This window comes from Amblyomma maculatum, chromosome 1, assembly GCF_055883805.1.
Source record: "Amblyomma maculatum isolate TAMU_Amacu chromosome 1, ASM5588380v1, whole genome shotgun sequence".
Lineage (NCBI taxonomy): Eukaryota > Metazoa > Arthropoda > Arachnida > Ixodida > Ixodidae > Amblyomma > Amblyomma maculatum.
The window spans coordinates 148,215,215-148,242,577 of record NC_139344.1 but is presented as its reverse complement, the minus strand read 5'-3'; the positions used below and the strand labels follow the sequence as shown (position 1 = coordinate 148,242,577).

The window sequence follows — 27,363 nt, the reverse complement described above, 5'->3', positions numbered from 1 at the left end:
CACTAACCACGAAACCCGCGGGCGACAGCACGAAACCAGGCAAAAGCCACCCGCCGCCACTGAAGCAGATGCGGAGCGAACAGTGAGCAGGTCGCGCCCCTTGCGGCGGCGGAGAGCGTGACTCAAGGAGAAAAGTTCCCATTGTCCACGCGGCGATTGAGAAGGCCGTAAGAAAGAGCGCGCGCTCTCTCCCTCGAGACCGGCCGTGGCCGAGCGAAGGTGGTAGCTGGCTCTGCCCACAGAGGGCGCGTGCGCTCGTGAGCGCGAAAGACCGTTCAACGGTAAAATTGAAAAAAAAAAAAAAAAAAAAAAAAAAAAAAGCTGGAGAAAAAAAATAAAGGGAGGAGTGTCCCGGGGCGCTCGGAAACGCGCATAGACGAAAAACAAACGCGAAGAGTTACGCCAGTGAGCAAGCAAGGGAAACCAGTCGCCGGCCGGCGTAGCTTTCGGAGCGGGTCTAAATCGTGGAGGAATTGGGAGTTTGAACCGACGTGAACCTCGGTCGCGCGTATTTTGCTCGAGCAGTAGGCGACGGTGGTCGATCCCAGGATTCTCAATATTTTCCCCTTACGTAGCTTCGTCACTTTTCCCGCTTCTCAGACAAGATGTCGCACACCGTGACGGTGACCAGGATGACGACCACATCTAGCTCGCCGCTGGTGATCAACACGGGATACGCCTGCAACATCCAGGGTGCCCTCAAGGTCCTTGAAACAGTGAGTTCTTGCTGGTCACCGCTTTATAGGCATATTAAAGCCGTTACCGCTGAATACCCCACGTAATGGGGCGCTCACTGAACGAACATCCTGAACCGAAAGAGAAACTCAATCGGTACAGCAATCGTTCAAAACACCTATTTAATATGACATCTCTCATTTGGCGTCATGGCACCATAAAAAAGAATAATAATAACGTTGCTTTTTTTATTATTCAACATGACCAGCAGGGGAAATTGAACAGTTTGGGGAGCAAAGCGATCACGTGTTGGGGCGTGGTTCTCGAGGATGTAGTCGTCTGCTTGTCAAAGCGGCGCTCTGTGACGCTGTTGTTCAACGCACAAGCGCGCTTGTAAAGCCACTACTGCGCATTACGGATGGAACCAGTTAATCACGCAGTGTAATATTTGCGGTGCAAGCGGCGCAGGGTGTGGCATATGTTGGGTGCAAAAGGTCAAGTGAAGCGTCGGACGCGGCGGAACGGCTGCTCGTCTGCTTCCATTTTTAGCAGACGAAAAGTGGAGCACACCGCCTTCGCGCGCGCGCTGCGCGCGCGCTCTGGGGCGCGGAATTGATTCGCGGCCCGCCGGAGCTGCCCGAGTTCTGGAGATGACCCGCCGGCACCGCGTCGAGAGGCTGATCCTCTCGGGACGGCACCGGCTGCCGATTCGCGGTCATTTTGAAGAAATCCTCGGTCAGCGCGGACAAGTGCAACATTTGCGTTATGAAGGCTGCGCGCGGGCTTGTTTTCAAAAAAAAAAAAAAAAAAATGCCAGTGCCGTAATTCGACCTGCTTTCTTCGGCAGCACGCTGTCTTTGTGCTCGACTCGTTTTGAGGCAGTCGCCGTTTGGTGCGTTATGGAAAATGCTCGAGAAGCCTTGTGCTGCGGGTGGGTGCTAAGCGCCACTCAAAAAGGAAACATTTTGTCTGCATGGGTCGCAGCGCTGAATGTACTATGCTAAGGGAACAGTTGTATGCTAGTTAAACAACTGTTTTCTTATTCGCCATGTCCCTTAATTGCGTGCTGAGAGTCGTTGCGTTCGGTTGTTACTCATAAATGCGCTCTTTGCTGTGGCACCGCCTGGTTTTAGAATATATCTGCGCACACCGTTTTACAACTGTGACTTGATGGAAATAATAAAAGCCTTGCCTGTACGAATATTTCCACCTGAGGAGCGTCTTTCTGCTCTACATTTTCTATCTCGAGCGGGCATGCGTAGCAGCGGAGGCTGCTGCGTCACCAGTCGTATTTGCCATTATTCCGTCGTTGCATTTCCCTGTGTGATTCGCACATCTTTTGTGCTTTTCTAATCTCACTTCTAAAATAAAAAGAAAAACGGCTGAAAGGACAGACGTGACGTGGCTTAGCGATGTACTAGGCAGCGTAGGGGCGTTTATCGTAACCCACTTATCGCGTCCTCCTATTTTCTCCTTAAGGCGGAGTCACACTGCGGAAACAGTTGGTCAACTCTGTCCATCAACAGCGTGTTCGCGTAGTGTTGGCGGCCCTGTCACATCGCGTCAACACGAACTATTCGGAAACATGTCGTTGTCGTCCGCCAACAGCTGTCGCGAACTTGTTCTCCGACAGTTGGGCGACACCGTGTCACACCGCGAAAACTTGCTGCTCATTGAGGCGCCGATGTCAGGAGCCGCCCATTCCGCTACTATTTCGCCCAAATTCATGCGCTATACGCGGGGCTGGGAAAATTGAATAGCGAAAGAGGCTGTACCATACGTGCACATACCCTGACAAGCAAACGTCTCGTTTCTCGAGGAGTGCGCATAACAGGACACTCACCGTTGGAGCGACAGTCCCGGGCGGTATATCCGTGTAGCTCTAGCATTCCGGCACGGGGCATTTCATATGGCAGCTTTTGTTGTTGGGCTAGTTGGTTTGATTCCAGGCTTGCGAGACTCAGCGCACAAAGGCGAACCACAAGAACACGAGGGACGACTGGACGAAGCGGATCAGCGCTTCGTCCTTTTTGCTCTTCGTGCGCCGAGCCCCGCAAGCATTTCGTATGGCGCAGTGAGGCCCGAGGGGACCCAACCACACGTCGCGAAACACACGTGTGTACTGTGGCAGCGGCAGCTCCTAGGCCATCGGCCCGTCTAATGGTCCAAAGTTCCATCCATCGTCTGCGCTCAGCGCGCGCCTCAGATTTCTAGAGCAGGCGTCGCGTAGCGAAGGCATTTCTCCAGAGCGGGGCGTACGTGCAACCGCAACCGACACCAGCTACCGTCTACCGCTTGCCATGTCAATTGACGGCGAAATTCCCATGGTGCTTTCTATTATATTTTTTTATGACTAGGCTTCATTCACCACCAGCCCGCGGCGCTCCCTCCTATTTTTTTTTTTTTTCTTTCTCCGTGCCGTCCGCCAAAACAGACTAGGCCCAGCGACGAGTACGGCAGGCAGGCAGCAGCGCATATCATCGCCTGGCGCACCTCCGGGAGGCGCTGTTGCCGAAAGCTGCTCCACACTTTGTGCAGGCATGCTGCTGTTGCACAAGTACAGCAGGCAGTCCTTCCGATAGCAGCTTTTTTTCTGATACGAACATGCACTGCATCAAACCAAGCCGCGGTACATATGCTGCACCACTCCGCGGTCTCGGCAGCGGCGACGGACAACGCGGACCATCGGTGCACCGTCTGCGACAGCCTCTACAAGTTTTAGTGAATGAAAACTGCAATTAAGCAGAGTTTTGGTTATAGTTAGGTGTACTCAACAATTGTTTACATCACAGCATGGACGTACATAGAATCCCTACGAAACGCCGGTGTGCAACCGCAGCAATCTCGCTCGACAACGGGAGGAGCGACCGTCGTCAGCGCTCGTCTGCATGCGCTGCCTGCAAGACGCCACAACAGCCACAAGTGGAAAATGGTCTATAAGGAAACTTTCTGCAAAAAAAAAAAAAAAAAGTATCTGCAAGTAGGAAATGCGCAGGAATGAGTCAATCAGCTCAGATATGAGTGCTTTGGTTGGTGTGTTGTCGCCCGGAAATTCGCCCGGCCGGCGAACAGGCCAAACAGCGTTGACAGACACTGTTTCCTGCTTGTTTTGGTTGCCGAACAGTGTCACACCGAGGTAACACTGCAGCAACCTGTTCAGCTTCCCGGCTGTTCGTGCGGTGTGACATACTGTTGGGGAACAAGTTGGTTCGGAAACTTGTTGGCGGCTTGTTCGGCAAACTTGTTCGGTTGAACATTGTCACACCGAGGCAACACTGCAGCAACCTGTTCGGCTTCCCGGCTGTTTTTGCGGTGTGACATGCTGTTGGGCAACAAGTTGGTTCGGAAACATGTTGGCGGCTTGTTTGGCGAACTTGTTCGGTTGATGTCGCTGTTGTGTTTCCGCAGTGTGACTCGGGCTTTACGGCGTCAGTCGGAAAAAAAAAAAAAAGAAGAAACGAAGCGAAGGCTATCAGACGAGAAAACTGAAGGGTGCAGCGTAAGATACGTAACCTCGAATGTTCTGAAAAGCCCGCGAGAAACAGAGTAGCATGATTTTTTACGGTTTAGAAAGACGATAACGGCTGCTCAATAAACAGTGTGTCTGAATTTAGTAGGGTGCATGGGGGGGGGGGGGGGGGGGGGGGGCGGTTCCCGCCAAGCCGACGATTTTGTTGGCTCTTTTGCCGCGCTCCCAGTAGTATGTTGTGGGGCTGAACGAATAAATTGAATGGATTGAATTGAACAATAAGAAAAAATAAGTGAAATTGCTATAGTTTGAGTCTCTCGACGCGGTTTTGGGAATGATATTAATCAAGTTTTTGCAATTGGCAACGCAATTTTCAATCGTTCACCGCTCACCAATTCGCCAGACAGGACATGAAAGAGGTGACATTGTTGAAGTATAACCGCTCTTGGAGAGATAATACCCGAGCTGTGCATACGCGCACGTGACAGCGTGACGCACCCTTGCCACAAAGAGAGGCACGCAAATTGTAGCGGGGGAAAGCAAAGGAAGGCCTGCACGCAACCGCGTTCTCAAGCATGTTGACATCAGAGGCGATGTTAGGTGCAACTCCTGTCACTTCCTGTGTGGAAGAATGAGGCGTGGTTCGCAGTCCCATTGCCATTTCACTCTGAAGCATATTCAGACTGCGTTTCTTACTCATATTTCCACTGAATCCATTGCTTCATTTTCGATACGAAGTCGATTTCGCTTGTGCGTGCATGGGTGTTTCGAAGCAGGGTAAGAGAAGATAGAAATTCTGGCACTCTGTTTGAAATGTCCCGAGATAATTAGAAGTGCTCAACGTCAATTATGGGTAGGTTCCTCTTGTAGGTGTTCAGCAGGAGCTGCAAACTGTTTGATGGACATTAGCAGGCACAAGACAAGTATTCGGCCCGCGCCGTCGTCCTCAGTCTCGTAGTATTACGCCGGGGTCACAGGTCATCCCGAATTGTTTTCTCCTTCTTTCAGTCCACCTGCATGGATAACATTGTATTCTACCTTCCTCTGCTTCAAAAGGTTTCTGTTGGAAAAATTCGATGATTCGCCAATACCTGACGACGATGCAGGCGAGGGGGTTCTCAGGTGGTTTGAGCTCCACCGACAGCCCGCGCACGCGCACGCGCACGCACACACACACACACACACACACACACACACACACACACACACACACACACACACACACACACACACACACACACACACACACACACACACACACACACACACACACACACACACACACACACACACACACACACACACTTCTTTTGTTTCGTGTTGAAAAAGGATTTCTGCCACGGTACTGGAAGAGTCGAGTTTGAACAAGTGCCATTGGAGTGGGTGAGACCGAAGCGCGCCTTACTCCGCGTACAGCTGCAGGCAGCGAGATGCACTAGCAAGCTCCAGTCGATACAAAGGAGCATCGCCTCGCTGATGCTTTGTATATAGTGAACTGACAGGCCGGTAGAGAGCTGGGGAACGGCGGATTGATTGACGCCCTCGTTCGGAAGAGGCTGGTTACGCGGGATCTGCCCAGTCGCTGTGCAGCATCTTCTTTTACTCTCTTCGAATGTAACCGGCCGTGGTGGCCGCTTCGTTCCGACTGCTTTGATAGTACGTGCCGACACTACGACTACCACGCGGTCGAGAAGCGCTCGGCAGACTCGTTTTGCACAGGCTTTCGCCCTTATGCATTCGTCGCCTTTACGAGTAGCCTCGCTGTCACTGAATCATAATCATCAAACTGTCTGTCATTATTACAGCTGCTTTTCAGCCGCACTCTCAGGTGGGCGCCATGCAGCGGTCTTGCTCAGACGCGTCTCTCGCGACCGACTCTGGAGGGTCGCGGAGGGCGGCGGGTGAGAGTGCGCACAGAGAAACCGGCGCTGCCGCCACCTCCTGAGCTTCCTACGCTCACTATGCGCGTGGGCGAAACCGAGCGCGCAACTTCGGGCGCGGTTCCAGCGACCCTCACCCGGGGTGCGCCTGGCCTGCGCCGGTCTCGGTCGTGAAGGGCCGCAACTTGTTGGCATATGTTGATCATCGTTGAGGCCTCTACTGCGCTCATACTTACTCGATATTTCGCGGTAAATTCTTGAATGTTTCAATTGGAACTGTTAAGGACCGACTGAGGTGTCCCGGCTGCTCGCATCAAATAAAGGCTCCTCAGTGCTAGCCTTGGACGACGCCTTCTAGTAACTCAACGGCACATTTCGCTGCGACAGGGAAAGAAATTTCTGACTTCTTCAGAGCCTAAAGAAGTCGGTCGATTACGTGCTCTCGGCCCGTTATTTACCCGCTGCTGACTGCAGAAGGGAAAGCGGCTCAAGGCTTTTCGGCCCACAACTGCGCGCTGGTTTTCTCGCTTTCGTTGGGTGACTCAGAAGTGCCAAGCTGCCCCGGATACTGCGCGCTTTTTCTTCCGCCTTATCACGCCAGCAGTGGCCTCTTAATTAGAGCGACACACATCGGTCTTCAAGAACTGGAACCTCACCGATGGTGCACTGTGTTGTGAAGTGCGTGACGGAGGCACGTGTCCCGTGTCATTGCGCCGTTGGCACCATTATAACTGCCGCTTCCTAGAAACGGTAAAGAACCTCACGTTCGTAAAGAAATTTTGGATGTGCGTGGCAACCTCAGAGTGTTTGGCTTGGCGATAAATTCAAGAGCATCATAATTTGCTTTTAAAATAAATAAATACAAAGGGTAGTACAACGTGAAAAAGTGACACGACGCGTTCCGCTAGCTGGAGAAGTATTATGGTTCTACCATTTTTTATTTATTTTAACCCGAGGTATAGCGTTGCGCATCGCAGCACTATCTGGCGCGAAACTGCATGCACTGCCGAAAAATAGGGAGTCATGATGAAGAGCGTCACTTTCGCTGGTACACACGATGATGTCGGTCCACTCCAGCCGCCCTGAAAGGTCTCGCGTGCATCATCTCCCGGCCGGAGAGACACTTCAGACTACGCGGCTCGCGCTCCGCGTCGTATGGTCGTATCACGAATCGTCCCTGCTGCGATGACGCTTCGCTCTTCGTCATCCATTCGTTATGCGATGGAAGGCGTCAGAGGAGACGTGCGTGCTCCATTGTCCTTGAGAGCGAAGCGAAAGGTCAAGGGAGGAGGCGCGATCCGCAACGCGGAACAGCGGCGGGCCAGCGCGAGGCCGAGGCGCGAATAGAAAAACAAAACTAAATACAAAGAAGCGCGCACGTCGTCCCAGAACGGGCTGACAGCAGCAGGTGTGGCCGCACGGGCAGGATCGCGATGGCCGCTCGCGCGTCACTCCCTTCCGATGAATCCATGCGGTGGACGACAGCCCTGGACGGGCCGACGCCCTGCAGGCATCACGCGCGCTTCCCCTTTGGGGAAAGCGCACTGCACGCGCTGTGGAAGGCGGTCGATACGGCCGCTGCCCCGATTGTTGCCATGGGGTCTCGGTGAACTGTCTCGGTGAACTCCGACGCTGGTCGTTGGGAAACTTCTCTCGGGGCGAACGGCACCGACGAGACTAACGCTCTCTCTATTTCGTTTTTTTTTCTCTGTCTCTCCATGGAAGGACTATCGATTTCGAATGTCAGAGATCATGTGTTGAAATTAGAGCATGCTCCAGTCGCTGCGAGGGACTTCGACGCATAAATTTGAATACAATAGACAAGGATGCCTTATTATTTTTTTTTTTTTTCACAGAAAATGAAATGAAACTGGATGAGAGGTTTGTATTTTTAATACAAAAATAAGGTCCACGGGGGAAAGAAAACGTTTGAAGGAAAATGTGTGCAAAAAGGAAACCAAGCATGAATGAATATATGTGTGGATTGAACTTGACGGTTTTGGTTTGTAGTAAATTGACGGACCTTTTTCGGAGCTTAGTTCTCATTTCCTTTTTTCGCTGAAGGTTATGCGCAATGCTTTTGTTTTTCCGATTATATAATGGGGAATATGTGTGCTGTCAGAACGCCTTTAGATATTATCTTTTGTCATTGAGATTTCGATTTACCGTTAACTGACGTACAAAATGTCAGTTACTCATAAATAACTTATATACATGCTTGCTGAGGAAGTGATCTCGACAGTAAGATAATACTGTATATCACCGAAGTTAAATGAGAAAAACGAAATGGAAGTTCATTACTAAACGTTGGGTTGCCATGTTATTGCTAGGTTGCGCCACTAGACGGAATGTGAGCATCATGTGACCTGTGTATTCAGTGCTGCGGTAGCCAGAGCGTGAAAGATTCAATTAGTTATCATTAAAGTTCCCTTCACACCAGAACCCCTCCGCCACGAAATACGGTATCCCTAGATTGACTAAGAGTGATGACGTCATAGAGATCACGGGACCGTGAAGGACCAATCATAACACCTCCCACTGGAAGTGAAATTAGAAAGCCCCTTGGCTCCTTCTAAAAAGTTGGGGTTCTATCTCTCGGATGGCTGTCTGGCGATGGGGTGAAGTATGCAGCAATGGAACAGACGGAAACACACAAATGATATGCGTTTAAAGACTCGAATGCTTAGCGGCCTTACACTTAGTTTGAAGTTGACAGGAGCAAGATACAATGTTCATCGGCGATAGCGCAAGATCGCTTTGACTCCACTCCATTTATGCATCTACATATGTGCTGTGTTCCGAAATAAAAGTTGAATTGTTAGCGCCTGTGTCCGTCATTCTTTCCCTGTTTAGTCTTAACTGTTTCCAGCGCTGTTCCATGGGTAGTTTGAAGTGTTGTGACATGCAACGCAGAAAGTTGCTTATCCGGGTCTGCCCGATGCATGTGATGACAGCGAACAGCGCTGCGCTAGCAGACGACATTTGGCGGCGATTTGGAGCCTCCTAGTTTGCAGAGGGTTGTTGTAAGGTAGTGGATCAAGTGCCTCAGACCGCATGAGTGACTACTTAATACATGACCCTGACTTCCGCACGTTATTAGTTCGAAAACACTCATACCCTCACCGTCATAGGCCAAGAAGCTTTTGTCCAATCTTGCTAATGCCTTCGCTCTGATTGGTTAAGCAGTTTTGTGAGGTCATTACCACGTGGCCTCACGCGCGTAATTCAAACTTAGTCCGGTATATATAGCAGCTCCAACGCGCGAGTCTTTCAAGCTCGCCAGCAGAAAGAGAGAGAGAGAGCCAATGACTGAGAATGCGCCTCCTGTGCTTTTACACTAAAAAGAAAAGGGACACTATAGCAGCATGTTCGTAACGGTCGGGTTCGAACCGGGTACTCGGGTTCAATAGCTGAGTGTCTCAACCGCTGATCCACCAGGGCGGGTACTGTCGCTCGTTATAACCAGGCTGATGTATAGGGTTAAAACTCTGCAATTTGACGTGGCGGCTTCCAGGTTGCGCCCCATGTGAAGTCAAAATCCTGGCCTCTGCTTTCAAACGCGCCATATTGCACTGGAGCTGACACGGAGGCCACGTTTAAACTTCCATTTTACGCGGCGGCTCCAAATGGCGCTGCATGTACAGCTGAAACTGCAGCGTACCACACCCATAGCCAAAGAACTAAAGGTAACTAAAGTGTAAAAGGAAAAACAAATTGCACCCAGCTAAAACGAGACTCAAAAAAGTGTTCGTGCTTTCGCACTATAACCTTCTTCACATACACATAACCCCTGCCTATTTTTTCTCCTTTTACTGGGCGTAACTCGTACTCTGTAACCAGCTGGCCACTGCGTGCATGTAATGATTACTGACTTTTTTTTTGTTAAAGCTAATTTGCAAAACGTTAATTGAGCATACTTTTTCGTTGTTATTTTCGGTCTGAGGCGACGAGTCCGTCTCCTATAGTAACACACTTGCATAGTGATGCGCTTGCAAGCCTTTGGAAGAGCAAATCAAGTTTTTATTTTGTGAGCGGCGCCGACGCTGAAAGACGGTCAAAGCCGCTACCGCGTGGTTTGCAACGAACTGCCACGAGACGAGCGTCGAATGCAGTAAGGCCGGGACATTTCTGCGGCCGAATTCGATTATTGGGGCTGGCAGTCACATCTGCCTTGACAGTCATTCATATTTCGTGGCAGAAACGATGAAAACGGCAGACACGGAAGCGAAGCGAGGCAGAGCCAAGATTTCGTTATTTTATTATTTTTTTTTATTTCTTTTATTTTTTTTATTTTTTACTCTTTTTTTTTTTTTTTTTTTTTTTTTGCGGGAAAGCAGGAACGTATTTCTGGTATTGCGGATGGAAACCGTTAGCGTGGATACACGCACAGAATGATGACATATTGACCCAATGTCAATGTAACAGAAGTGTCATCAACCGCTACCGTTCTGATCTCCCACTACTTCTTTTATTTCTGCTAAACACTTACAAAAAATTAAAATAAATTTTGCTAACCCGGTCCCATTTCCGGAATATGTCGCGCTGCTACTTCCTGTGCGAACTTGTAAAAGTGCCTTGGTGGTATCCTGAAAATATACTTCTGGCATCTATAATATGCCTCGGCATGCATGCTGAGTTCTCAACCAAATAATAATGATTTCTTATGGCGAATTCGAGTCGGTGATCAGTAGCAAGTTTCCTTGCTCCTCGAAACAGAAGCGCTGTTTCAATGGGCGGTCCCAAGAAATCAGAAATTCTGGCCGGACCACAACGGCATGATCTCTTTTTAGATTCCCTCCACATCTTGCTCCTCCTTCAAGGATTCGGAGCAGCTCCGGATCGCCGATTGGAATTCGTTATTATAATAGGCACACGGTAAAAAAAAAATGCCAGACTTACGTACGTGCGAAGTAACCACGTTTAAGACTGATTGTGACGGGTTGCATACTCGCTCATTTATGAAAAATGGAACAAGCCGCACGGATGGTACTTCCCCTCCGCTTGCGCGTTCCGAAACCACTGAAATTCTTTATTTTTTTCACTGCTTCCTGCTTTTGCGGCTTATTGTAGGCGGAATAAATAAAACCTAAAGCCCTCAACTACCTGCAACGCAGGTTCCTTCCAATCCACGCACCATATTCTTTTTAGAGCTGGATCGCTTCTCCTGCTTATCTCCACACGGTACTGTGGGATCGCCCATATATGTGTAAGGTGATATAGGCCCTCACTCATCATCGGCTTGGGGCATTAACATGGACGAAATAAATCAATAAATGTTCTCTCTCTCTTAATGATCGCTTGTTTGCACAGGAGAAAATAATGCAGACTTATGGAATAACCATATTTCCTTCTGTGGGCTTCAAGGTATCGTCTCCACCTTCGAACCTCCAGAACTTCTCGTTAATTTGTCGCAAATGCTTAGAAATTGTTATTTCCTTTAGCCTTATTATATTAGACTATTGAGGGAATAGCTGCGACTTTCCCGCTTTAGTTTTAATGGCTTTTATAACGGGATAGAGCTAGAGGCTTTGTTCTACAGAAAATGCTAAAATGCTGCGTTGTCAACGTTTTGAACGAAAACTCAGGGCATGGCTCTAGTAGGTGATATCGACGGTTTCCTGGACCTGGGTGAACGACCCGCGTAATTAACTTGCATAAATAAAGTTTATTCTCTCTCTCGGCGAACACTTGATTCATCACTGCGTCTTGTGAAGTAACAGTACCATATGCTGCCACAGGGTTTTGAGGAGCTGCCAACTCTGCGGCGCATTTGAGGTGGGAGGGAAGGATAGGAATCAATCTTGCTCTTGAATGCTGAGCCAGGAACACTACTCCTAGGCCACGCAGACACCTTCGCACGGGTTGGCTAAAGCGGGGCTTTAAATCATTGTAACGTACGGCCCGTAGCCGGACAATGTGGCAGCTTAGTGCGAACGGTTGTCAACGGCCGTATCATCGTGGCTATGGGCCCATTCTCTCAACGCTTCGGGGTGCCTTTAACGATCTTGACCTGTTGTGAAAGTGGTACACAGAATGGAAATCCCGGAGGCTCGGTACTCGGCTGCTATCAACAGGTCCTACACACGAACAAAGGAAACGCTAGTCGAAGTAAACGCTTTCCGGTCGAGCGGTTAACCTCTGGCGTTCGTCCTCATAGCGTCTTCGCGACTAGTCTCACAGCAGACGCCAAAGTGGCTTGCGCATGGAATCGCGTCGCGCAGGCGCAGACAGATGCCTGTCGTCGCGGAGCCAAGTGTGGTTCGACGGCGCCGCATAGGCCCGAGACCAGGTGCACCGCAGATGTCCGGGCGCTGTCAGACTCGCGGCCCGCGCGCACGGCGAAGACATGGCGCCGACATGGGGCGCTCTTCCACGAAGCAGAAACAATAAGCGTAGCTCATTCCGCCCCCTCTGAGCGGGTGAGGAGGAGGCGACATAGCGTTTAGTTTCGCAAGCCGCGTATGCACGGGTCTCCTCCGACGTTTGACCTTCTTGCGCCGTATACGGGAGGAAGGGGCCCCCGGGGTGAGAAAGCAAAAACGCGCACTCATCCCTTGAATGGCCGCCTCTTGCGAAATGCCCGCTGAGGGAGAGGAGGGGGCAAGTATGCGCGCAGCACGCACCGGGCGAGGCGTTGCCGCGTCGCCTCCTCGCGCCTGCCGCTCCATACCGGACCTGCTTGCGGAAGTGGGCGCAGTGTTTTGTTCGTCGCTCAGGAGCGTTTTCGCGCTCGTCACCGGCAGCAACCGACCCAGGTCGCAGACTCCGCACTCAGAGCGTCACCCAGAAAAGGCCAGCCGCCGACATGTCCCACACACGCACCGTGACCAGGATCAGCGTCAAGAATGAGGACTGCTGCAGCATCCCTGGCCTGCTGCGCGTCTCCGAGACCGTGAGCGCCGCTCTTTCCTTTCTGGGGCCCCCGAGAGGGGCGGGCCCCGCGCGATGGGGCAGCGGTTGTGCAGTGGCGGTGACCGCGAGTCGGCCGGGAGACTTTCCCTGCTGGCCGACCCGCGTCCTCCGCCGCTCGTTTTGGCTCCCTCGGTCAGGGCTCCTTGAAATTGGAGCAGCAGCCCTGTCCACTTTGGGCGCGGCGTGTGAGCTGTCAATGCTTCGCGGTGCTCTCCAGAGAAGCTCGAAGCGTCTTCCTTACGACGAGCTTCCTTGTGACCTGGGCTCTTTGTTTCACCGTTAGTTTTAGGCGCCGGTGGAAAAAGAACAAAGAGGCTGCTGTTTGTGTTATTGGGGTGTTAATTTTTTTCCTTTTTCCCACTCTAAAAAACAAAGCAGAATGTATAAAATAAAGCCAGAAGTCGTATTTGTCTGGATAACCGTTTTCTGGGCTGAGGATATATGTTCCAATTGCCTCTTTTTTATGATATCCCACAAACATGTCCAAGTTCTATCAAGAGCGCCAAGTTCGCATTTCGAGGCCAGGCGTGTTTATTTTTGACGGCATTACGTGCTCCGCGGATGGTCGCAATGCGGATGGAACAATTGTTGCGTTCGAAATGTGCAGTGTAAAGCTTGTAGTTCGCAATGCATGTAAATGTTTATAGGCGACATTTAGTGCAGAGTCGGTTGTTTTTATTCCCCTAATTTACAGTGTTTGTTTCCGCTCGCAGTGTTTGAGGGCGCAATTCGCAAGAATGGCGATGCAGTCATTTTGTGGTTGCGCATAAGACATTATTTTGATGTTGGCGAGTAGTCTTAAACTGCCTGAAGACACGTCCACAGGCGTCGTTTGATGCTACCGGGAAAATACCAGAGGACTGATGTATTAGCCTAATTTAACCAGCGCGAATGAAATGATAGGGGCCATTTTAACTCGATAGCGTTATGGCTTCCGGGATTTCAGTAAAAAAATTCAGCGCCGGAATTTTGTGTCAAAAATCGCGAGCATGCCTCTGGCAGGTGTTAGTTAGCAGGTGACATGGCCGGGAACTCATTGGTCGTCAGGTTAGGTGACGTCACGAGACCACGTGGCAAGGCCGGGTTGGCAGAACTGTAGCCCGAGTAGCTCTTGGGAGATGAGAAGTTGAGGCTGGAATCGAACCCAGGACCCTTGCATCCCGAGCCACACACGCTACGCTACACTATGACACGCGGGCGAAGGAAAAAAAAAAGTTTTGTTTCACCAAGTAAGAAAGTGCACGTATGCGACTAACGGTCCGCAAGTGAGCCTTAGACGAGAGCGTTTCTCCCTTTTTGTTTCCTCTTTACCACGCAAAGAATATGTGCATATTTGATCACCGGGACGATGAAGGCGCTTCGAAAACATTGACGCTCCAGGACTTCGTCTTGACTGTAGACGAGAAATCGTGTGCCATGCCCACAGGTATTATCTACGTAAATTAGTGTAGGCAGGTAAACCGAAATAAAAATAAAATTGCCAACAAAATCCTGTCTACAGGATGACCGAAACATATGCCTTCCACACATAGCCAGGCGGTTATGGTGGTAGCTTGATTACGATTACTGGAGGCGTGATGCACACCGTATACTTCCGAGCCTGTACCGTGGAAGGTAAGCTGGAGAGGCCAACTTCGAGTATACGACTTTATTTTTTCGTATATTCTGTCCACGCAGCGCCACCCGCGTGTTTTCTGTCCTCTTTTATTTGCTCGGTTCAGTCACAGTGTGAGGTGACATCACGAAATTGTTGGCGCCCTTGGGAAATCATCAAGATGGAGGGGCATGTCATTGCAGAGCAGGCGCATAATACTGAAACGCCTTCCCCTGCGTAGAGCCGCGTTCCACTTCAGTTGCATCATTCCACTCCATAAAATATACTAAATGAGAAGGTTAACGGCTCTGCAAGCTTTTGGCCAACACCTATGTGCAGAGTGAAAATATTTTTTCCTCGTGATGCATTTCCAGCGCTCCCAGGAGGCAAGAAGTAAATAAAGTCTCGTCAGCGTGTCTATTAGTGTCTTCGAGCGCGTCAGTGCGTTCAGGCTCTTCACGGGATCTAGCGCAGGCTGAGGCAACGCCGGCGCGTCACCGCGGAGTCGGGTGTCCGGCACACGGGCAAGCTGAGGGCGCAGTGCCCGACGCCGTTACCAAAGAGAGCGGTACATCCGGCACGGCTTGTTCCTCTTCCAGAATAAACAGGCCTTGGAGGCTCGCGGAGTCTCCGACGGTAGGGCTTCACTGGAAAACATCCGCCGCCGCTTTCATCGTCGCGCTTTTGGCCGGTCTGCGTGCGCTCCCCTTCTGTATTCAGTGGGCGGGGTCGCTGCGTGCGCAAACAGGGCGCTGTACGACAGCGAAAAAAAAAAAAAAAAAAAAAAAAAAAAAAAAAAAAAAAAAATCGTCCTACTCCTCTGTGGGAAAGGGCATACGCTCCGCGCGGCCCAAACCACTCACCTTCCAACCTTCTCGTTTGGTCTGCCCACCTTCTCTTTTCCTCTCTCTTTCTATGCAAATGAAATAGGCAGGGATATACTCGACGTCGATTACGCCGTTTCTATTGTCCGTCTGTCGCGAAATATCCGATGAAAGAAACAAACTTAACCGCGCTGATTGTGCTATGGGGCACATCCACGTAACCGTCTGCAATTTAGAGAGTAACTAAAATTCTGGGCGCTAGCCTGTACTACACAATCCAGGTCCCCATCTTGGGCGACGGTGCGTCCGCGAAGAAAAGAGGGTTAGGTGGGATTACTCGCGCCGTTTTGCGAGCGAGCGAGTGATCTGATTTTGTTACCTTCAGGACAGCTTGTACTTGGGAATTCTAGTTTTCTTTCCCGATTTGTATCATGTTGTGCGTGGGGCTTACGGAAGAAAACTAGTGCGTGCACGCAAATGAGGCGCCTCCTCGAGATATTACTTCAAGAAGAGTACCGAGGAACCTGTTCGTCACGCGGTAGCCCCAATATTCGTTCTCTTCCTTTTTTTTTTTCTATATTTCTTTCTTTTTTTCCTCTAAGCACTAATATCGGTCAGGCCAGCGCACACCCCTGAGGTATTCGAACGGCCGCATCTAAGGGCCCGCCGGCGGGCGCTGCGGTACTCACTGGAACGCTTCGTTTTCTCTGCCACCCGGAAACTCGGCGGCCCTCCTCAGCAAATTGTGTCCCGCAGAATGACTTGTCAGCGGTAATCAATTACTCCGCCGGGAGACGTAAAACGGTTCCATTTTCCGCGTAAGCGACTTGCGTAAAGAGAGGCAGAGAAGCGGGTGGTAATTGACCTCAATGGCCCGCGCTTACGGCAGGCCGTTTTATTCAGCCGGGACTGCCTGGCCTCGCTGAACGTGGGATTGGGCCCCGAGGTGCAGGGAACACGGTCACGTCATCCGCTACGAATGTGTCGCGCTTTGCCGCCTGCCTGCGGGTGCCTCGGTGATTTTGGTCTCTGCAGCTCGTGAAGTCGACCGCTTAGAGCGGCAGTGGCACCTCAATGTCAGCGGCGCGCGGGCCGCAAAAATCCCCGAAAAAAAAAAAAAATTACACGCAAAAATCTCCGGCGCCTGCTAACGGTGTTTGCACGCTCCGCTAGGAAGCTGGCTCGTTTGCAGCACGGTACGCGTTGTGTCGTTATGCGGTACGCGCAAGTGCTGCAGTAATTGCTGCGCTTAACAGGCTCCACCAGTGCATGTGCGGACTTCTCGGTAGGCCGTGCAGTCGTGTTGCGCAGCCTGACCAGCCGTGGAACACAACTGCAAGGCTAGACGCAACATGTAGGAATTGTGGCCAGATGGGTACGTTAACAGAATGAGAATTTGGAATCCTCGCTTGTAATTACACCGCTTACAAAATCTACTGGCTCCCACAACAGCGGTTTGAGCGGTGAACGCTCTTCACAGTCCTCATACTGCACCCGCAGCATTTGTGAAAAAGAAAACATGCAGCTCTTCGGCTTTGCTTCTGGGTCATGCAGCAAGGTTGGTTTTGCGTCTTTAGCATTCCAATTACCTCGAAAGTGGGCGCAGGTCTCGTCCTCTCCTTGCTAGAGCTCAGTTGTTCCAAGGGCCAATGCATGGCTTAGATGGAAGCCGCTTGGGCTTTGCGTGCTTGACAAAAGCTGCAGCGTTTAGGGACCACCTAGTCACCAATTCATAACCAAGGCAACGTGGTTCATTTTGAGTGTCGTGGTTCCTAAACTGAATCTTAATAAATGTCTATAAATACTGTGAGATATAAGGCCCTTTGGATGCGCACATATTGATGCGACCACGAAATTCAGAACTAAAGTAACGAAGGATTTGCGGTCGTAATAGTGTCGAGCGCCGGCCAATTGTTGACACGGAAGGTTTCGGCTCCCTGCCATAAATACTACCAAAAGCCCCGTGCTCCCGACCTAGGGGTTTGTTCGACTCTATGATCGGCTCATGCAGCCAGCCTGCCTATACTTGAATATGTCCCACACTTTGGGTTTTCGCGAGAATGTCCGAAGCCATTCGTTTCCTTTTTTTTTTTTTTTTTTTTTTTTTTTTTTTTTTTTTTTTTTCATGGTTCAAGACTTCTCTGGTCTCTGCCAGCAGTGGTATATTTCGTAATCGTCGGTCTCAATGTCTCGTCCTCTCCTCCGTTTTTTTTTTTTTTTTTTTTTTTTTTTTTTTTTTTTCTGTGCACTGCTAAATTTTCGCTTTCGAGATCACGCACAGAGACAGAGATGATCACTTTCTTAAATCAGTGTGATCACTCGCAGTCTTCACGCTCAGGCTCGAAATTTGATTCGGTCCTGTCGGAGTGCATGTTGCTGTTTTTGCCGGTTATTTTATTTTATTATGCTGTTGTTTAAATATGAGTGGAAACAGCATGTACCCGGAGCTTCCCAAATAAATGGGCTGCCGACAGCGCTGTCTTGCTGCTTAACTGTAATCAACAAATAGAACACATGCAGAGAGAGTAATAGCATTATTTAGTGTCCGGCAGGGTTTAGCGTTACAGAGCTTAGGTCTCCCACGTGTGAACGTCGAGAGAGAGGAACATCGAGAGTGGGAACGTCGAGGGCCTGCTGATCGGCCCAGAGTTGGTCGTTTAGGCTGGAGCCTCTCAGAGCGGCGGAGCACCTCGACGATAGGGTTTCCGGGATTAACACCGGTCAGGTGTGCCTTACACTCACAGAGTATGTGTTTAAGAGTAGATATATGTTTGTCTTCCATACCTTGTACGTGGTGGTATAAAGGTGTAAATCCTGTTACACTGCAGTGGGTTCGGGAATGTGTTTGTGATTGCCTCCCGGCGACTGCCTGAGCTCTGCATAGTTTGCTGCTAGGCATAGGGAAGTTGGTTTTTTGGTTTGTGGAGAGTAACGTCCCAGATCAACTCAGACTATGAGAGACGCCGTAGTGAAGGACACTGCAGCAAATTTCGACCGCCTGGGGTTGTTTAACGTGCACTGACATCCCACTACGTTTCGCCTCCTCCGGAACGCAGCCGCCAGCGGTCGGGTTCGAACCCGGGTACTCCGACAGTAGTTGGGCGTCTTACAACTGCACCACCGCGGCGGGGCAGGCGGAGGGAAGGTCCGGCAAGTAGAATGCTTTTGTTAAGTCATTGAAGCTCGTCAGCTTGCCTCTCCGGCATGGTTTGCGAGACCTCGTACGACAGAGTGAGCAGCCTCGTTGAGGTTTGTAGATGCGGAGAGACGTCCCCAATGTGCGCGGGAAAGCGAACTAGCTCGACCTTGTTGTCCGGTGAGCGTTTCAGGTTCTTGAGCATTCGGCAGGCACCCACGGATATTCTCCCTTTGGCGTAATTTCTTATGGCAGCAACTCGAACACATGCAGAGATAGCATAATTTTATGATTGGCCGCTGAAACGGCCTGGTGTATTCTTGACTCTTTATAGCCTCGTCTTTCGTGGCTTCTGAGCCGAGCTGCGGCCAGAGTAATCGTGAAGAGCACGGCGAATCGGGTGCCCTATCTTTGTGTCCAGCAGGGCTGGAGAAGCGTCTCCTCAGCGCCGAAAAAGAAAGCTCAGGGCATTTGCCTTTCAGTGTATATTTATACACCCGATGAGGCCACGGGCTCCAGGCCTGTGCGACAGAACAATGCATTGCTTCGACTGCGGCGAGCGCCCGTCCAAGTTTCGGAATCGTCAGCCTCGCGGCCCACCCTCTCGACCCCCTTCTCGGGTGTTCCAGCGCCTTCTTCCCGAGAGGCGACCGAGCAGAGAGCACTTACCGCGCGGATATGCGCATTGTCCGCGAGTCTGTGCTCGTACGCGAAGTTGCTCTGTCACGGTGTCGCAAAAGCGCCATTCACGGGCATGTCGGTCTGGTTCCGTGTTCTGCGCGTGGCATGCCGACGGCGTGACGCTTCCTTTGCCTTTTTTCGCCTCATCCTCGTAAAGTGTGGTGGGTCCTCTGACCGGGTCAAGGATCGATCCTTCGTTCGCGGACCGGTCTCGTTTGTCCGGCCATGCGTGGGCGCATTAGTGCGGGCAAGTTTCGGAGGAAACTCCGAAGAAACCCTCTCGCGAGCGAATGAGCCACCGTCGTCCGATGAGGGCAGTCCGGAAAAAGCGCGCATTTTAGCCTGTCGTTCCTGCCACTTCCGCCAACCGTGCTCGACGGGAACACCGGCTCCTTTCGGCTCGTATAGAAAGATCGACCCGCAACCCAGTTTACGGATTACGAGCAAGTTTGTTACTCACTGATCGCTGCCTTTTCTAAGCAATTAGTTAGTTAGTTATATGGAGTTTTATGGCGCATAAGCAACTGTGGCTAAGCAATTTTCTAAGCAATTACTTGTGAGAACGTTCGCAAAGTAAGCATATGCAATTAAGGATCAATAGATGCTTTGTCCGCCTGTCCGTTGAAATGTTTCCGTCTGATTCTTCCCGTGCGGCCTGAAAAAAGCGGTAGAGAAAATAGCTTTCTCGAAACGGCCGCTGCGGGCCAAAAGTGCGTACTTTCACACTTTTATCATATGTGTACTTTCACATCGCGTTGCAGTTATCGGGTACCTCTTCAGATATATAGTTAAGGGCAGTGAAAATGCCGCAGGCAGCAAATGAACGAACAGGCGTTACCCGATCTGCCGGGCTAGTTGGTCGCGATTCATTTGTATCAGCAGCGCTAGCGCGCACACAGTCACTAAAAAAAGATGGAGATAGCGATGTTTTTTCAGCGCTCTGTCCTATCTGCATATGTTTTCTTGATTATGTGTGCGCTGCATAAATTTGGGCTGACTTGCGCCCGCAAAGAATTAAGAATTAGAATTACGAAACAAGGCAGCGGCGGCGGCGGCGATGGCAGCAAACGTGCTCGTCGGTCGTCGGTATATGAATGCCTTCTGCATTCGGCAGCGCTCCATTAAAAGTCGATGACGAAACATGTAGATAAACCGGCCGAGGGAAACAAAAACAGTCAGAAATAATTTAGAATCAGTTGCGTTTGGCTGCGATCATTCGAGGCAAATCTCGACGCATCCTGTGCTGCGAAGGAAGGGATAAATCCGCGCGATCGGCGGCACTGAGCATGAACAAAAATCACAAGATTGTTCTGCTCGTTGCAAGCACTTTGATATGGCCTCCTGATCGTGGCTGTTGAAAGCAATAAATCAAGATTACAGTAGTTCGCGGCCACGTATGGTATATATGGTGGAGTTGTCATGTTTCTCTCTCTAAATATGCTTTTTCACCGAGGTGTCTCTTTCTAGACGCATTCCTTTAGATTTAATAAGAGGATTAAAAGAAACGAGATTTGTGTACTTGAACTTCGTGAAACAGAATAGGTAAAGAAGGTAAAAAAAATAATAAAAAAGCAAGGACAAAACCACAACCAGCGCTTCTGATTCGATTCAACAGAGTGTGAGGAAAGATAAAATTTTATAAATCGCAATTTGATATAAAAAGCTACTGAGCAGAAGCATGTGTGCAAGTTGCTGTACACTGATTAATGTGGATGTCTCTGTTACTGGCTGTTCGGCCCCTTTTTTGGGAAACTATTCTTTCGCGTTTTTTTTTTTCCCCCTTTTTTTCCAGAGATATCTTTGTCCTAATTCTTTCCATCTTTTTCGCTGCCGTCGTTCGCTTTTTTTTTATTCTTTCTCAGTTTTTCTTTCCATGCTTTCCTTCCTTCCTCTTTTCACATCAGTAATGATCCGCAAAAAAAGAAAAAAGAAAGAAAAAGCCGTGGCTGTGCTTATTTATTGGTTCATACCATCAGTTTAAAGCTGTTTCTGAGGTTTTTGGCGACTTCCTCCCTGTCGACGGAAACATCGAAAAAGTGGATTAAATGGATTTTCGAGGGGTGGACCTTTTATTCCAAGAACCCAGCGCCAGCTTCTACGCATGTTCTGTGCGTGACGGACCAACAGAGGCTGCTGACTGGGTGAAGGGTGTTGGCAGCCAGTGCGCGCTTTAAGCTCGAGATGGGGGAACCGGTGACTTGGTTGCAATTTGCGTAGTGGCGCTTTACCTCGAATTTGTTCTGGTTGAGGGACAATTTTGTTCATAATTACTCCGATATAAATTATTCAATCCATCGGAAGCTTTGCTACTCTGACTTACGATGCTCAATTGAGATGAGTAAAAGAGTCAACATCTATCTTCCCCTTTCGTGGCTGGCTTCCATGGCACATGGCTGTGTGGAATCAATTTGGAGTTTCCAAAAGTAACCTGCTATAAAGGCTATTAAAAAGGTGCCATCTGTGGTATCTGAACGGGTGTCGTAATCCTTATGATTTTACGAACCGCCGTCATCTGCAGGCGCAGTGGGTGTTTCGTCCACATGCCGTGAGATTAAATCAATGAATCAAACGCGATATTTCGGCACCGATATTTTATAGTCCCGTTATGAGACTGCGCTAACAGAATTGTGCACTTTACTGACGGCGTGCGCTCTCGGTGATCTCTCCGCACTGAGGATGCTTCAGTTCGCACTGTGCGCGAGAGCTGCTCCCGTTTGTGAAGCTATTCATGTCATTTGTTGAAAGCACCGTTCAACATGGTGTAGTATGAGACTTGACTACAAGATCGAATGACAAATGTTAACAGCAAGAAGGCACTCCGTTGTCGGGGCGGGGTCTTGCGTATAAATAGCGGTGAGCTAGCAATGAGGGGTAGGTATAGAGTTGCTCATACCCAGCAGTCAGTCTCAATACCCGTCGCCATGTAGGGAGCACAGCGCGTTTCCGGTGCCGTAATCTTTCAGCGACAACCACCGGGGGTTGATTTCACTTCCTCGCTCGAATGGGCGCGCCTCGCAATGCAGAGATGATGCCGTTTCCGAATGCGGACCGGGAACACGTACTACTGCCGTTTGCAACATCGCGCAATGCGCTCGCTCGGGCTGGCCCTGCTTTCGCTTATGCAACGTCGCGGCGCCTCCCCGGCTGTCACTTCCCGGGCCCGTTTAATCGGCGTCGTCGGCTCTTCATGCGTGGCCGCCCGGGCCGTCGCTCGGCGCGTGCCGCACTACCTGCTCGCGGGCTTTTGGGGGGCGCGGCGACCAGGCTGTTGCTACGGCAACTTTTAATCGAAAGCGCGGTGGCAACGCGGTTCGTCATGTCTATTGTTAGCACGTGCTGCCGATGTCGTGGGCGGGCTGGTGATGCGCGCGACGGCGTGCCGCTGGCAGCCTTGAATGTTGCTGAGGCGTCTCCGGGCCGCGGGCCTGGCTCGTTGCGCAAGCATCGTCGGCGACGTCACGCGTGTGTAAAAAGCGCCAGCCGCCTGGTTGCCAAACGTACGCTTGGTCGCACTCGCGCCTTGTGTATAGTTATCGGGTTTAGGAATAACAGAAAACGCTTGAATATCAGTGGTGGATACTTGGGCAAGTCGACAGTCCATGACGTAAGAGTGCATCGCAAAACCTCGAATTACCATGGCGAACATGTCTATCGCTGTGGTTTTCTTCGAAATGAGTCGAAGGTCATCGCCCGTGGTGTGTCTTAGTTCTTCGTCCTTCAAATTTCCTGTGCTACCACCTGCCTGATTATTGGTAGTTAAGTGCCTGTTAACCTTCACGCTAAGAGTAAAAGCTGACAGTGAGGTGTATATTTTCATCTCTGCCATTTTGTCACTTGAAAGAAGAGCTGTAACTCGGTCGCCCTCTAACCGCGCTCGCCACTGCATGTACAACATACACATAGACCGGTGTCGTGCACGAGCATTACTGTTCTTCTTGGGTAGTCTTCTCCATTGATGCGGTTGCGTGCCAACGTTCGCCAACAGGTTGGGGTTTATGAGCAGAATGCACCGGGCTGCTCTGATATAACCTCAGGCAAGCACGCTTGTAGTGTGCATAAGTTCTATAGCGTTGGCTGTAGTTTTGCTCTTTAAATAATTGTACCACAGGCTCTGAAAAAGAAATGCTTCGCTGCTCGCAGCACAACGCATGCAACTGTCAGACCTCTGGCCCTCGAGCCCTGTGGACGCGGACGCTATCTGCCCTTGCGTCAGTGCAAAGCTGTGTATCCTGGGAAGGGCCTTGTTACAAGGAACTTGAGTGAGCTTTCCACTCGAAGTTTTCTCTCCTGGATAAGCGGCTAGAGGAGTTGTAAGACTGCCGGCGACAGCCTGCTTTCTTGAAGGATGCTTCCTCTTTCTTGTTTCGATGACACAGGGGCAGCATGTATGTCCTCTGGGTAATCGCAGTGTAGTGACTCGTGAACCAAGGACTATGCGGCAGCGCGAAAAAAAAAAAAAAATGTTGGGAAAGTGCGCATACTTAAGGGGAAATAATTGTATCTTAGGGCAAGAAAAGTAAAGTAGAGGGGTGCGAGGGCGAACAGTAGCGAACCTCAGATTTGAATACACCTAGTGCCACGACAACGTGCTTTAGAAGTGTGAGTGAGCTTGAGTGAGTGAGTGAGCGTGCGTGCGTGCGTGCGCGCGCGCGCGCGCGCGCGTGTGTGTGTGTGTGTGTGTGTGTGTGTGTGTGTGTGTGTGTGTGTGTGTGTGTGTGTGTGTGTGTGTGTGTGTGTGTGTGTGTGTGTGTGTGTGTGTGTGTAAATTTTATTGAAATAAAGCAAGAAGTGATATGAGTGCCTTAAGTCTAGGGCTTCAAAAATAAATAATAATATAATGCAGATATTTAGATTAAGTGTTGCTTTGTTGCAACTGCGTGAGCCTACAATTCCTCTGCGTGAATAATCAAGGGGGTCCCGACACGTTCGCGAGCACTGACAATGGCATAGTGTGTATGACGCAGCTGTGGATTCTTGCATTCTATTTGCGCTATCAGTTTGAAGCAACCCTCCTGCTTTCTGGCCTATTCAATGAATTACAGGGCCACTCTGCGTTTTGAACGAGTGCTGCGTGCGAAATGAGGCTGATTGGGAGTGGGTCGTCAATGTCGCGAATGGATTCCTTGCTCAGAGCTGTCTTCTGTCGCAGCTCCTGCCAAACCTGCGTGTCTTGACCAATGTGCTGAATCGGAAAGCATCGTTCGAAGTTTTTTTTTTTTTGTGTGTGCTGTTCATTCGAGTGTACTAGCTTGAGAATGGTATGTGGTATGCCACTGTCGGCTTACTGAACAAATTAAAGGGTTGATCATTATGGGCTCTTCAGTACTGGACTTCACATGCCCTAGTGATATGTAAATACATGTATACTGCGTGATGTTATACTTTTTCGTTTTCGCCTTTGAGTTGTAAAACAAAATCTGATATGTAGTACACGAACGGCACTCTTTTTTTTTTTTTTTTTTTTTTTTGCCGACATTCGAGGGCGTCAGTTTTGAGAGGAGCTTGAAATGTGAGCAAGGACTGTACCATGCAGTCTTTTCTTTTTTTTTTTCTTTTCTTATCGGACACTGCACACAGTGCACGTATCAGGACAATCTCGGAGGCGAATGAAATACGAGTACAGTGATTGTTGCTCATGGTGGGTGTATGCTTGATATTATCGACTACATGGAATTGAACGGCGGCGCAACACGGAAACGGACACAGACAAGAAGGGGACACCACATGCGCACACTACCAACTATTTATTAAACGGAAAGGTGGCATATTTATACGTCCATCTCAAGCATCACACTCATCGCCACAGTCCGCTCCAAACCCAACACGTGAACTCCGAGCAGCACCAACAGGAAATCAGACAAGATATTTCTAACCTCAGTAGATAAACTATCAAAAAAAAAAATAATAAATAAAGGAAGGCAGGCCATATCTCATAGCAAATGCAGTCTGGACCGAAAACAGCAGAGTAAGACATTAGAAGCGACCAGCCCGAACCCTAACAAATAAAAAGTAAAACGATAAAACAATCGTAGCAAAAGCAGAGTCAAAACAGTTAAGCAAAAGCAGTCAGAACCCTAAGCCAACAACAAAAGATGATCGTAGCACAAGCAGAGTCAAAAAAAAAAAAAAAAATGAAGCAACAGCAGTAAAAGAAACTAGGCCAACAACAACAAAAGACGATCATAGCAAAGGCCGAGTCAAACAAAGGAAGCAAAAGCAGTCAAAAACCTAAACCAACACCAACATTTGTAGCTCAAGGAGAGTTAAAGAAATGAAGCAAAAGCAGTCAAACACAATCGTATACCAAAGGCATAGTCAAAAAAGGGGGGGCAAAAACAGTCAGGAACCTAAAAGCAACTAAAAACGATCGTAGCAAAAGCAGAGTCAAAACAAAAAAAGAAAACAACAGCGGTCAAACCTAAAACAACAGCAACAAAAAGCACTGGTAGCAAATGCAGAATCAAACGGGCGACGAAATTAACAACCCGCCTAACTAAACATCACAAGGCCGTTGAAAATTCCGGGCTTAAAGTCGCACAATGCAAACCGTCACAAAAAATTATCAAGGAATGAAACTTCATTTCTACGAAGGGATACAGACGAGTCGCTAACGCAAATGCTACCCTTCTTTTTGATCATGAAGGCTTCAAGAATTTCCCGTGCCACCTGATCGCGACTCCTGCCCAGAATCCTTATACCGTTAAGCATTGGCTCACAGTTGCAATCTTTGCAATGGGTAGGCAAATGTAACCCGCCTCCGTTTTCTAACGATTTCTCATGCTCCCGTGCTCTGTCGTTAATACAGCGACCCGTCTGGCCTATATAGACCCCTCCACACGTCAGTGGGATTTCGTAGACCACTCCGACGGCACAGGAACAGTAATGCTTGCCGTGCCTCTTTTCGCACAGGGGTTTCTTCTTCTGCCCGATTTTCGAGCACAAACCGCTCAGCTTTTTGGGCGCGGAGAAAACGACAGGTACGTCGTACCGGCCGGCGACTTTCTTCAAGTTATGTGCCACTCGGTGAATATAGGGGACCACTTGTGGTCGCCTTGATCCCGGCTTAGCATGGGATTTCTTCTTCTTCCCTTTTATTTTTTGTAGGAGGGTCTCCGCTACGCTGCAAACAACAGAACACGGGAAACCAGCCATTCGAAGTCTTTCGATCTGATTATTGAAACTAGCCTCAGCCATGTGAGCACAAGACTTAAGTAGTGCGGACTCTAGGCAAAGCGAAGCGATCGCCCTTTTCACAGTCTTAGAGTGTGCTGATTCGTACGGAAGCAGTTCCTTTTACGGAGCCAATGCTTAACGGTATAAGGATTCTGGGCAGGAGTCGCGATCAGGTGGCACGGGAAATTCTTGAAGCCTTCATGATCAAAAAGAAGGGTAGCATTTGCGTTAGCGACTCGTCTGTATCCCTTCGTAGAAATGAAGTTTCATTCCTTGATAATTTTTTGTGACGGTTTGCATTGTGCGACTTTAAGCCCGGAATTTTCAACGGCCTTGTGATGTTTAGTTAGGCGGGTTGTTAATTTCGTCGCCCGTTTGATTCTGCATTTGCTACCAGTGCTTTTTGTTGCTGTTGTTTTAGGTTTGACCGCTGTTGTTTTCTTTTTTTGTTTTGACTCTGCTTTTGCTACGATCGTTTTTAGTTGCTTTTAGGTTCCTGACTGTTTTTGCCCCCCCTTTTTTGACTATGCCTTTGGTATACGATTGTGTTTGACTGCTTTTGCTTCATTTCTTTAACTCTCCTTGAGCTACAAATGTTGGTGTTGGTTTAGGTTTTTGACTGCTTTTGCTTCCTTTGTTTGACTCGGCCTTTGCTATGATCGTCTTTTGTTGTTGTTGGCCTAGTTTCTTTTACTGCTGTTGCTTCATTTTTTTTTTTTTTTTTTGACTCTGCTTGTGCTACGATCATCTTTTGTTGTTGGCTTAGGGTTCTGACTGCTTTTGCTTAACTGTTTTGACTCTGCTTTTGCTACGATTGTTTTATCGTTTTACTTTTTATTTGTTAGGGTTCGGGCTGGTCGCTTCTAATGTCTTACTCTGCTGTTTTCGGTCCAGACTGCATTTGCTATGAGATATGGCCTGCCTTCCTTTATTTATTATTATTTTTTTTTTTTTGATAGTTTATCTACTGAGGTTAGAAATATCTTGTCTGATTTCCTGTTGGTGCTGCTCGGAGTTCA

At 49.4% G+C, this 27,363-nt stretch overlaps 1 protein-coding gene across 2 annotated transcripts in view; it reads left to right on the top strand.

The window, feature by feature from the left end:
- The first annotated feature begins 358 nt into the window (after window positions 1-358).
- The window catches only part of LOC146204290 (protein singles bar-like), a 34,621-nt gene continuing 7,616 nt past the window's right edge, over window positions 359-27,363 (top strand). The window contains exon 1 of one of the 2 annotated variants that reach the window (XM_084589234.1): window positions 359-716. In XM_084589234.1, the coding sequence (XP_084445360.1) occupies window positions 606-716 (111 nt within the window). In that variant the 5' untranslated portion in view covers window positions 359-605. Of the gene's footprint in view, window positions 717-12,690; window positions 12,917-27,363 lie in introns of those variants that run through there. The other variant, XM_084589235.1, reaches the window with a different exon arrangement.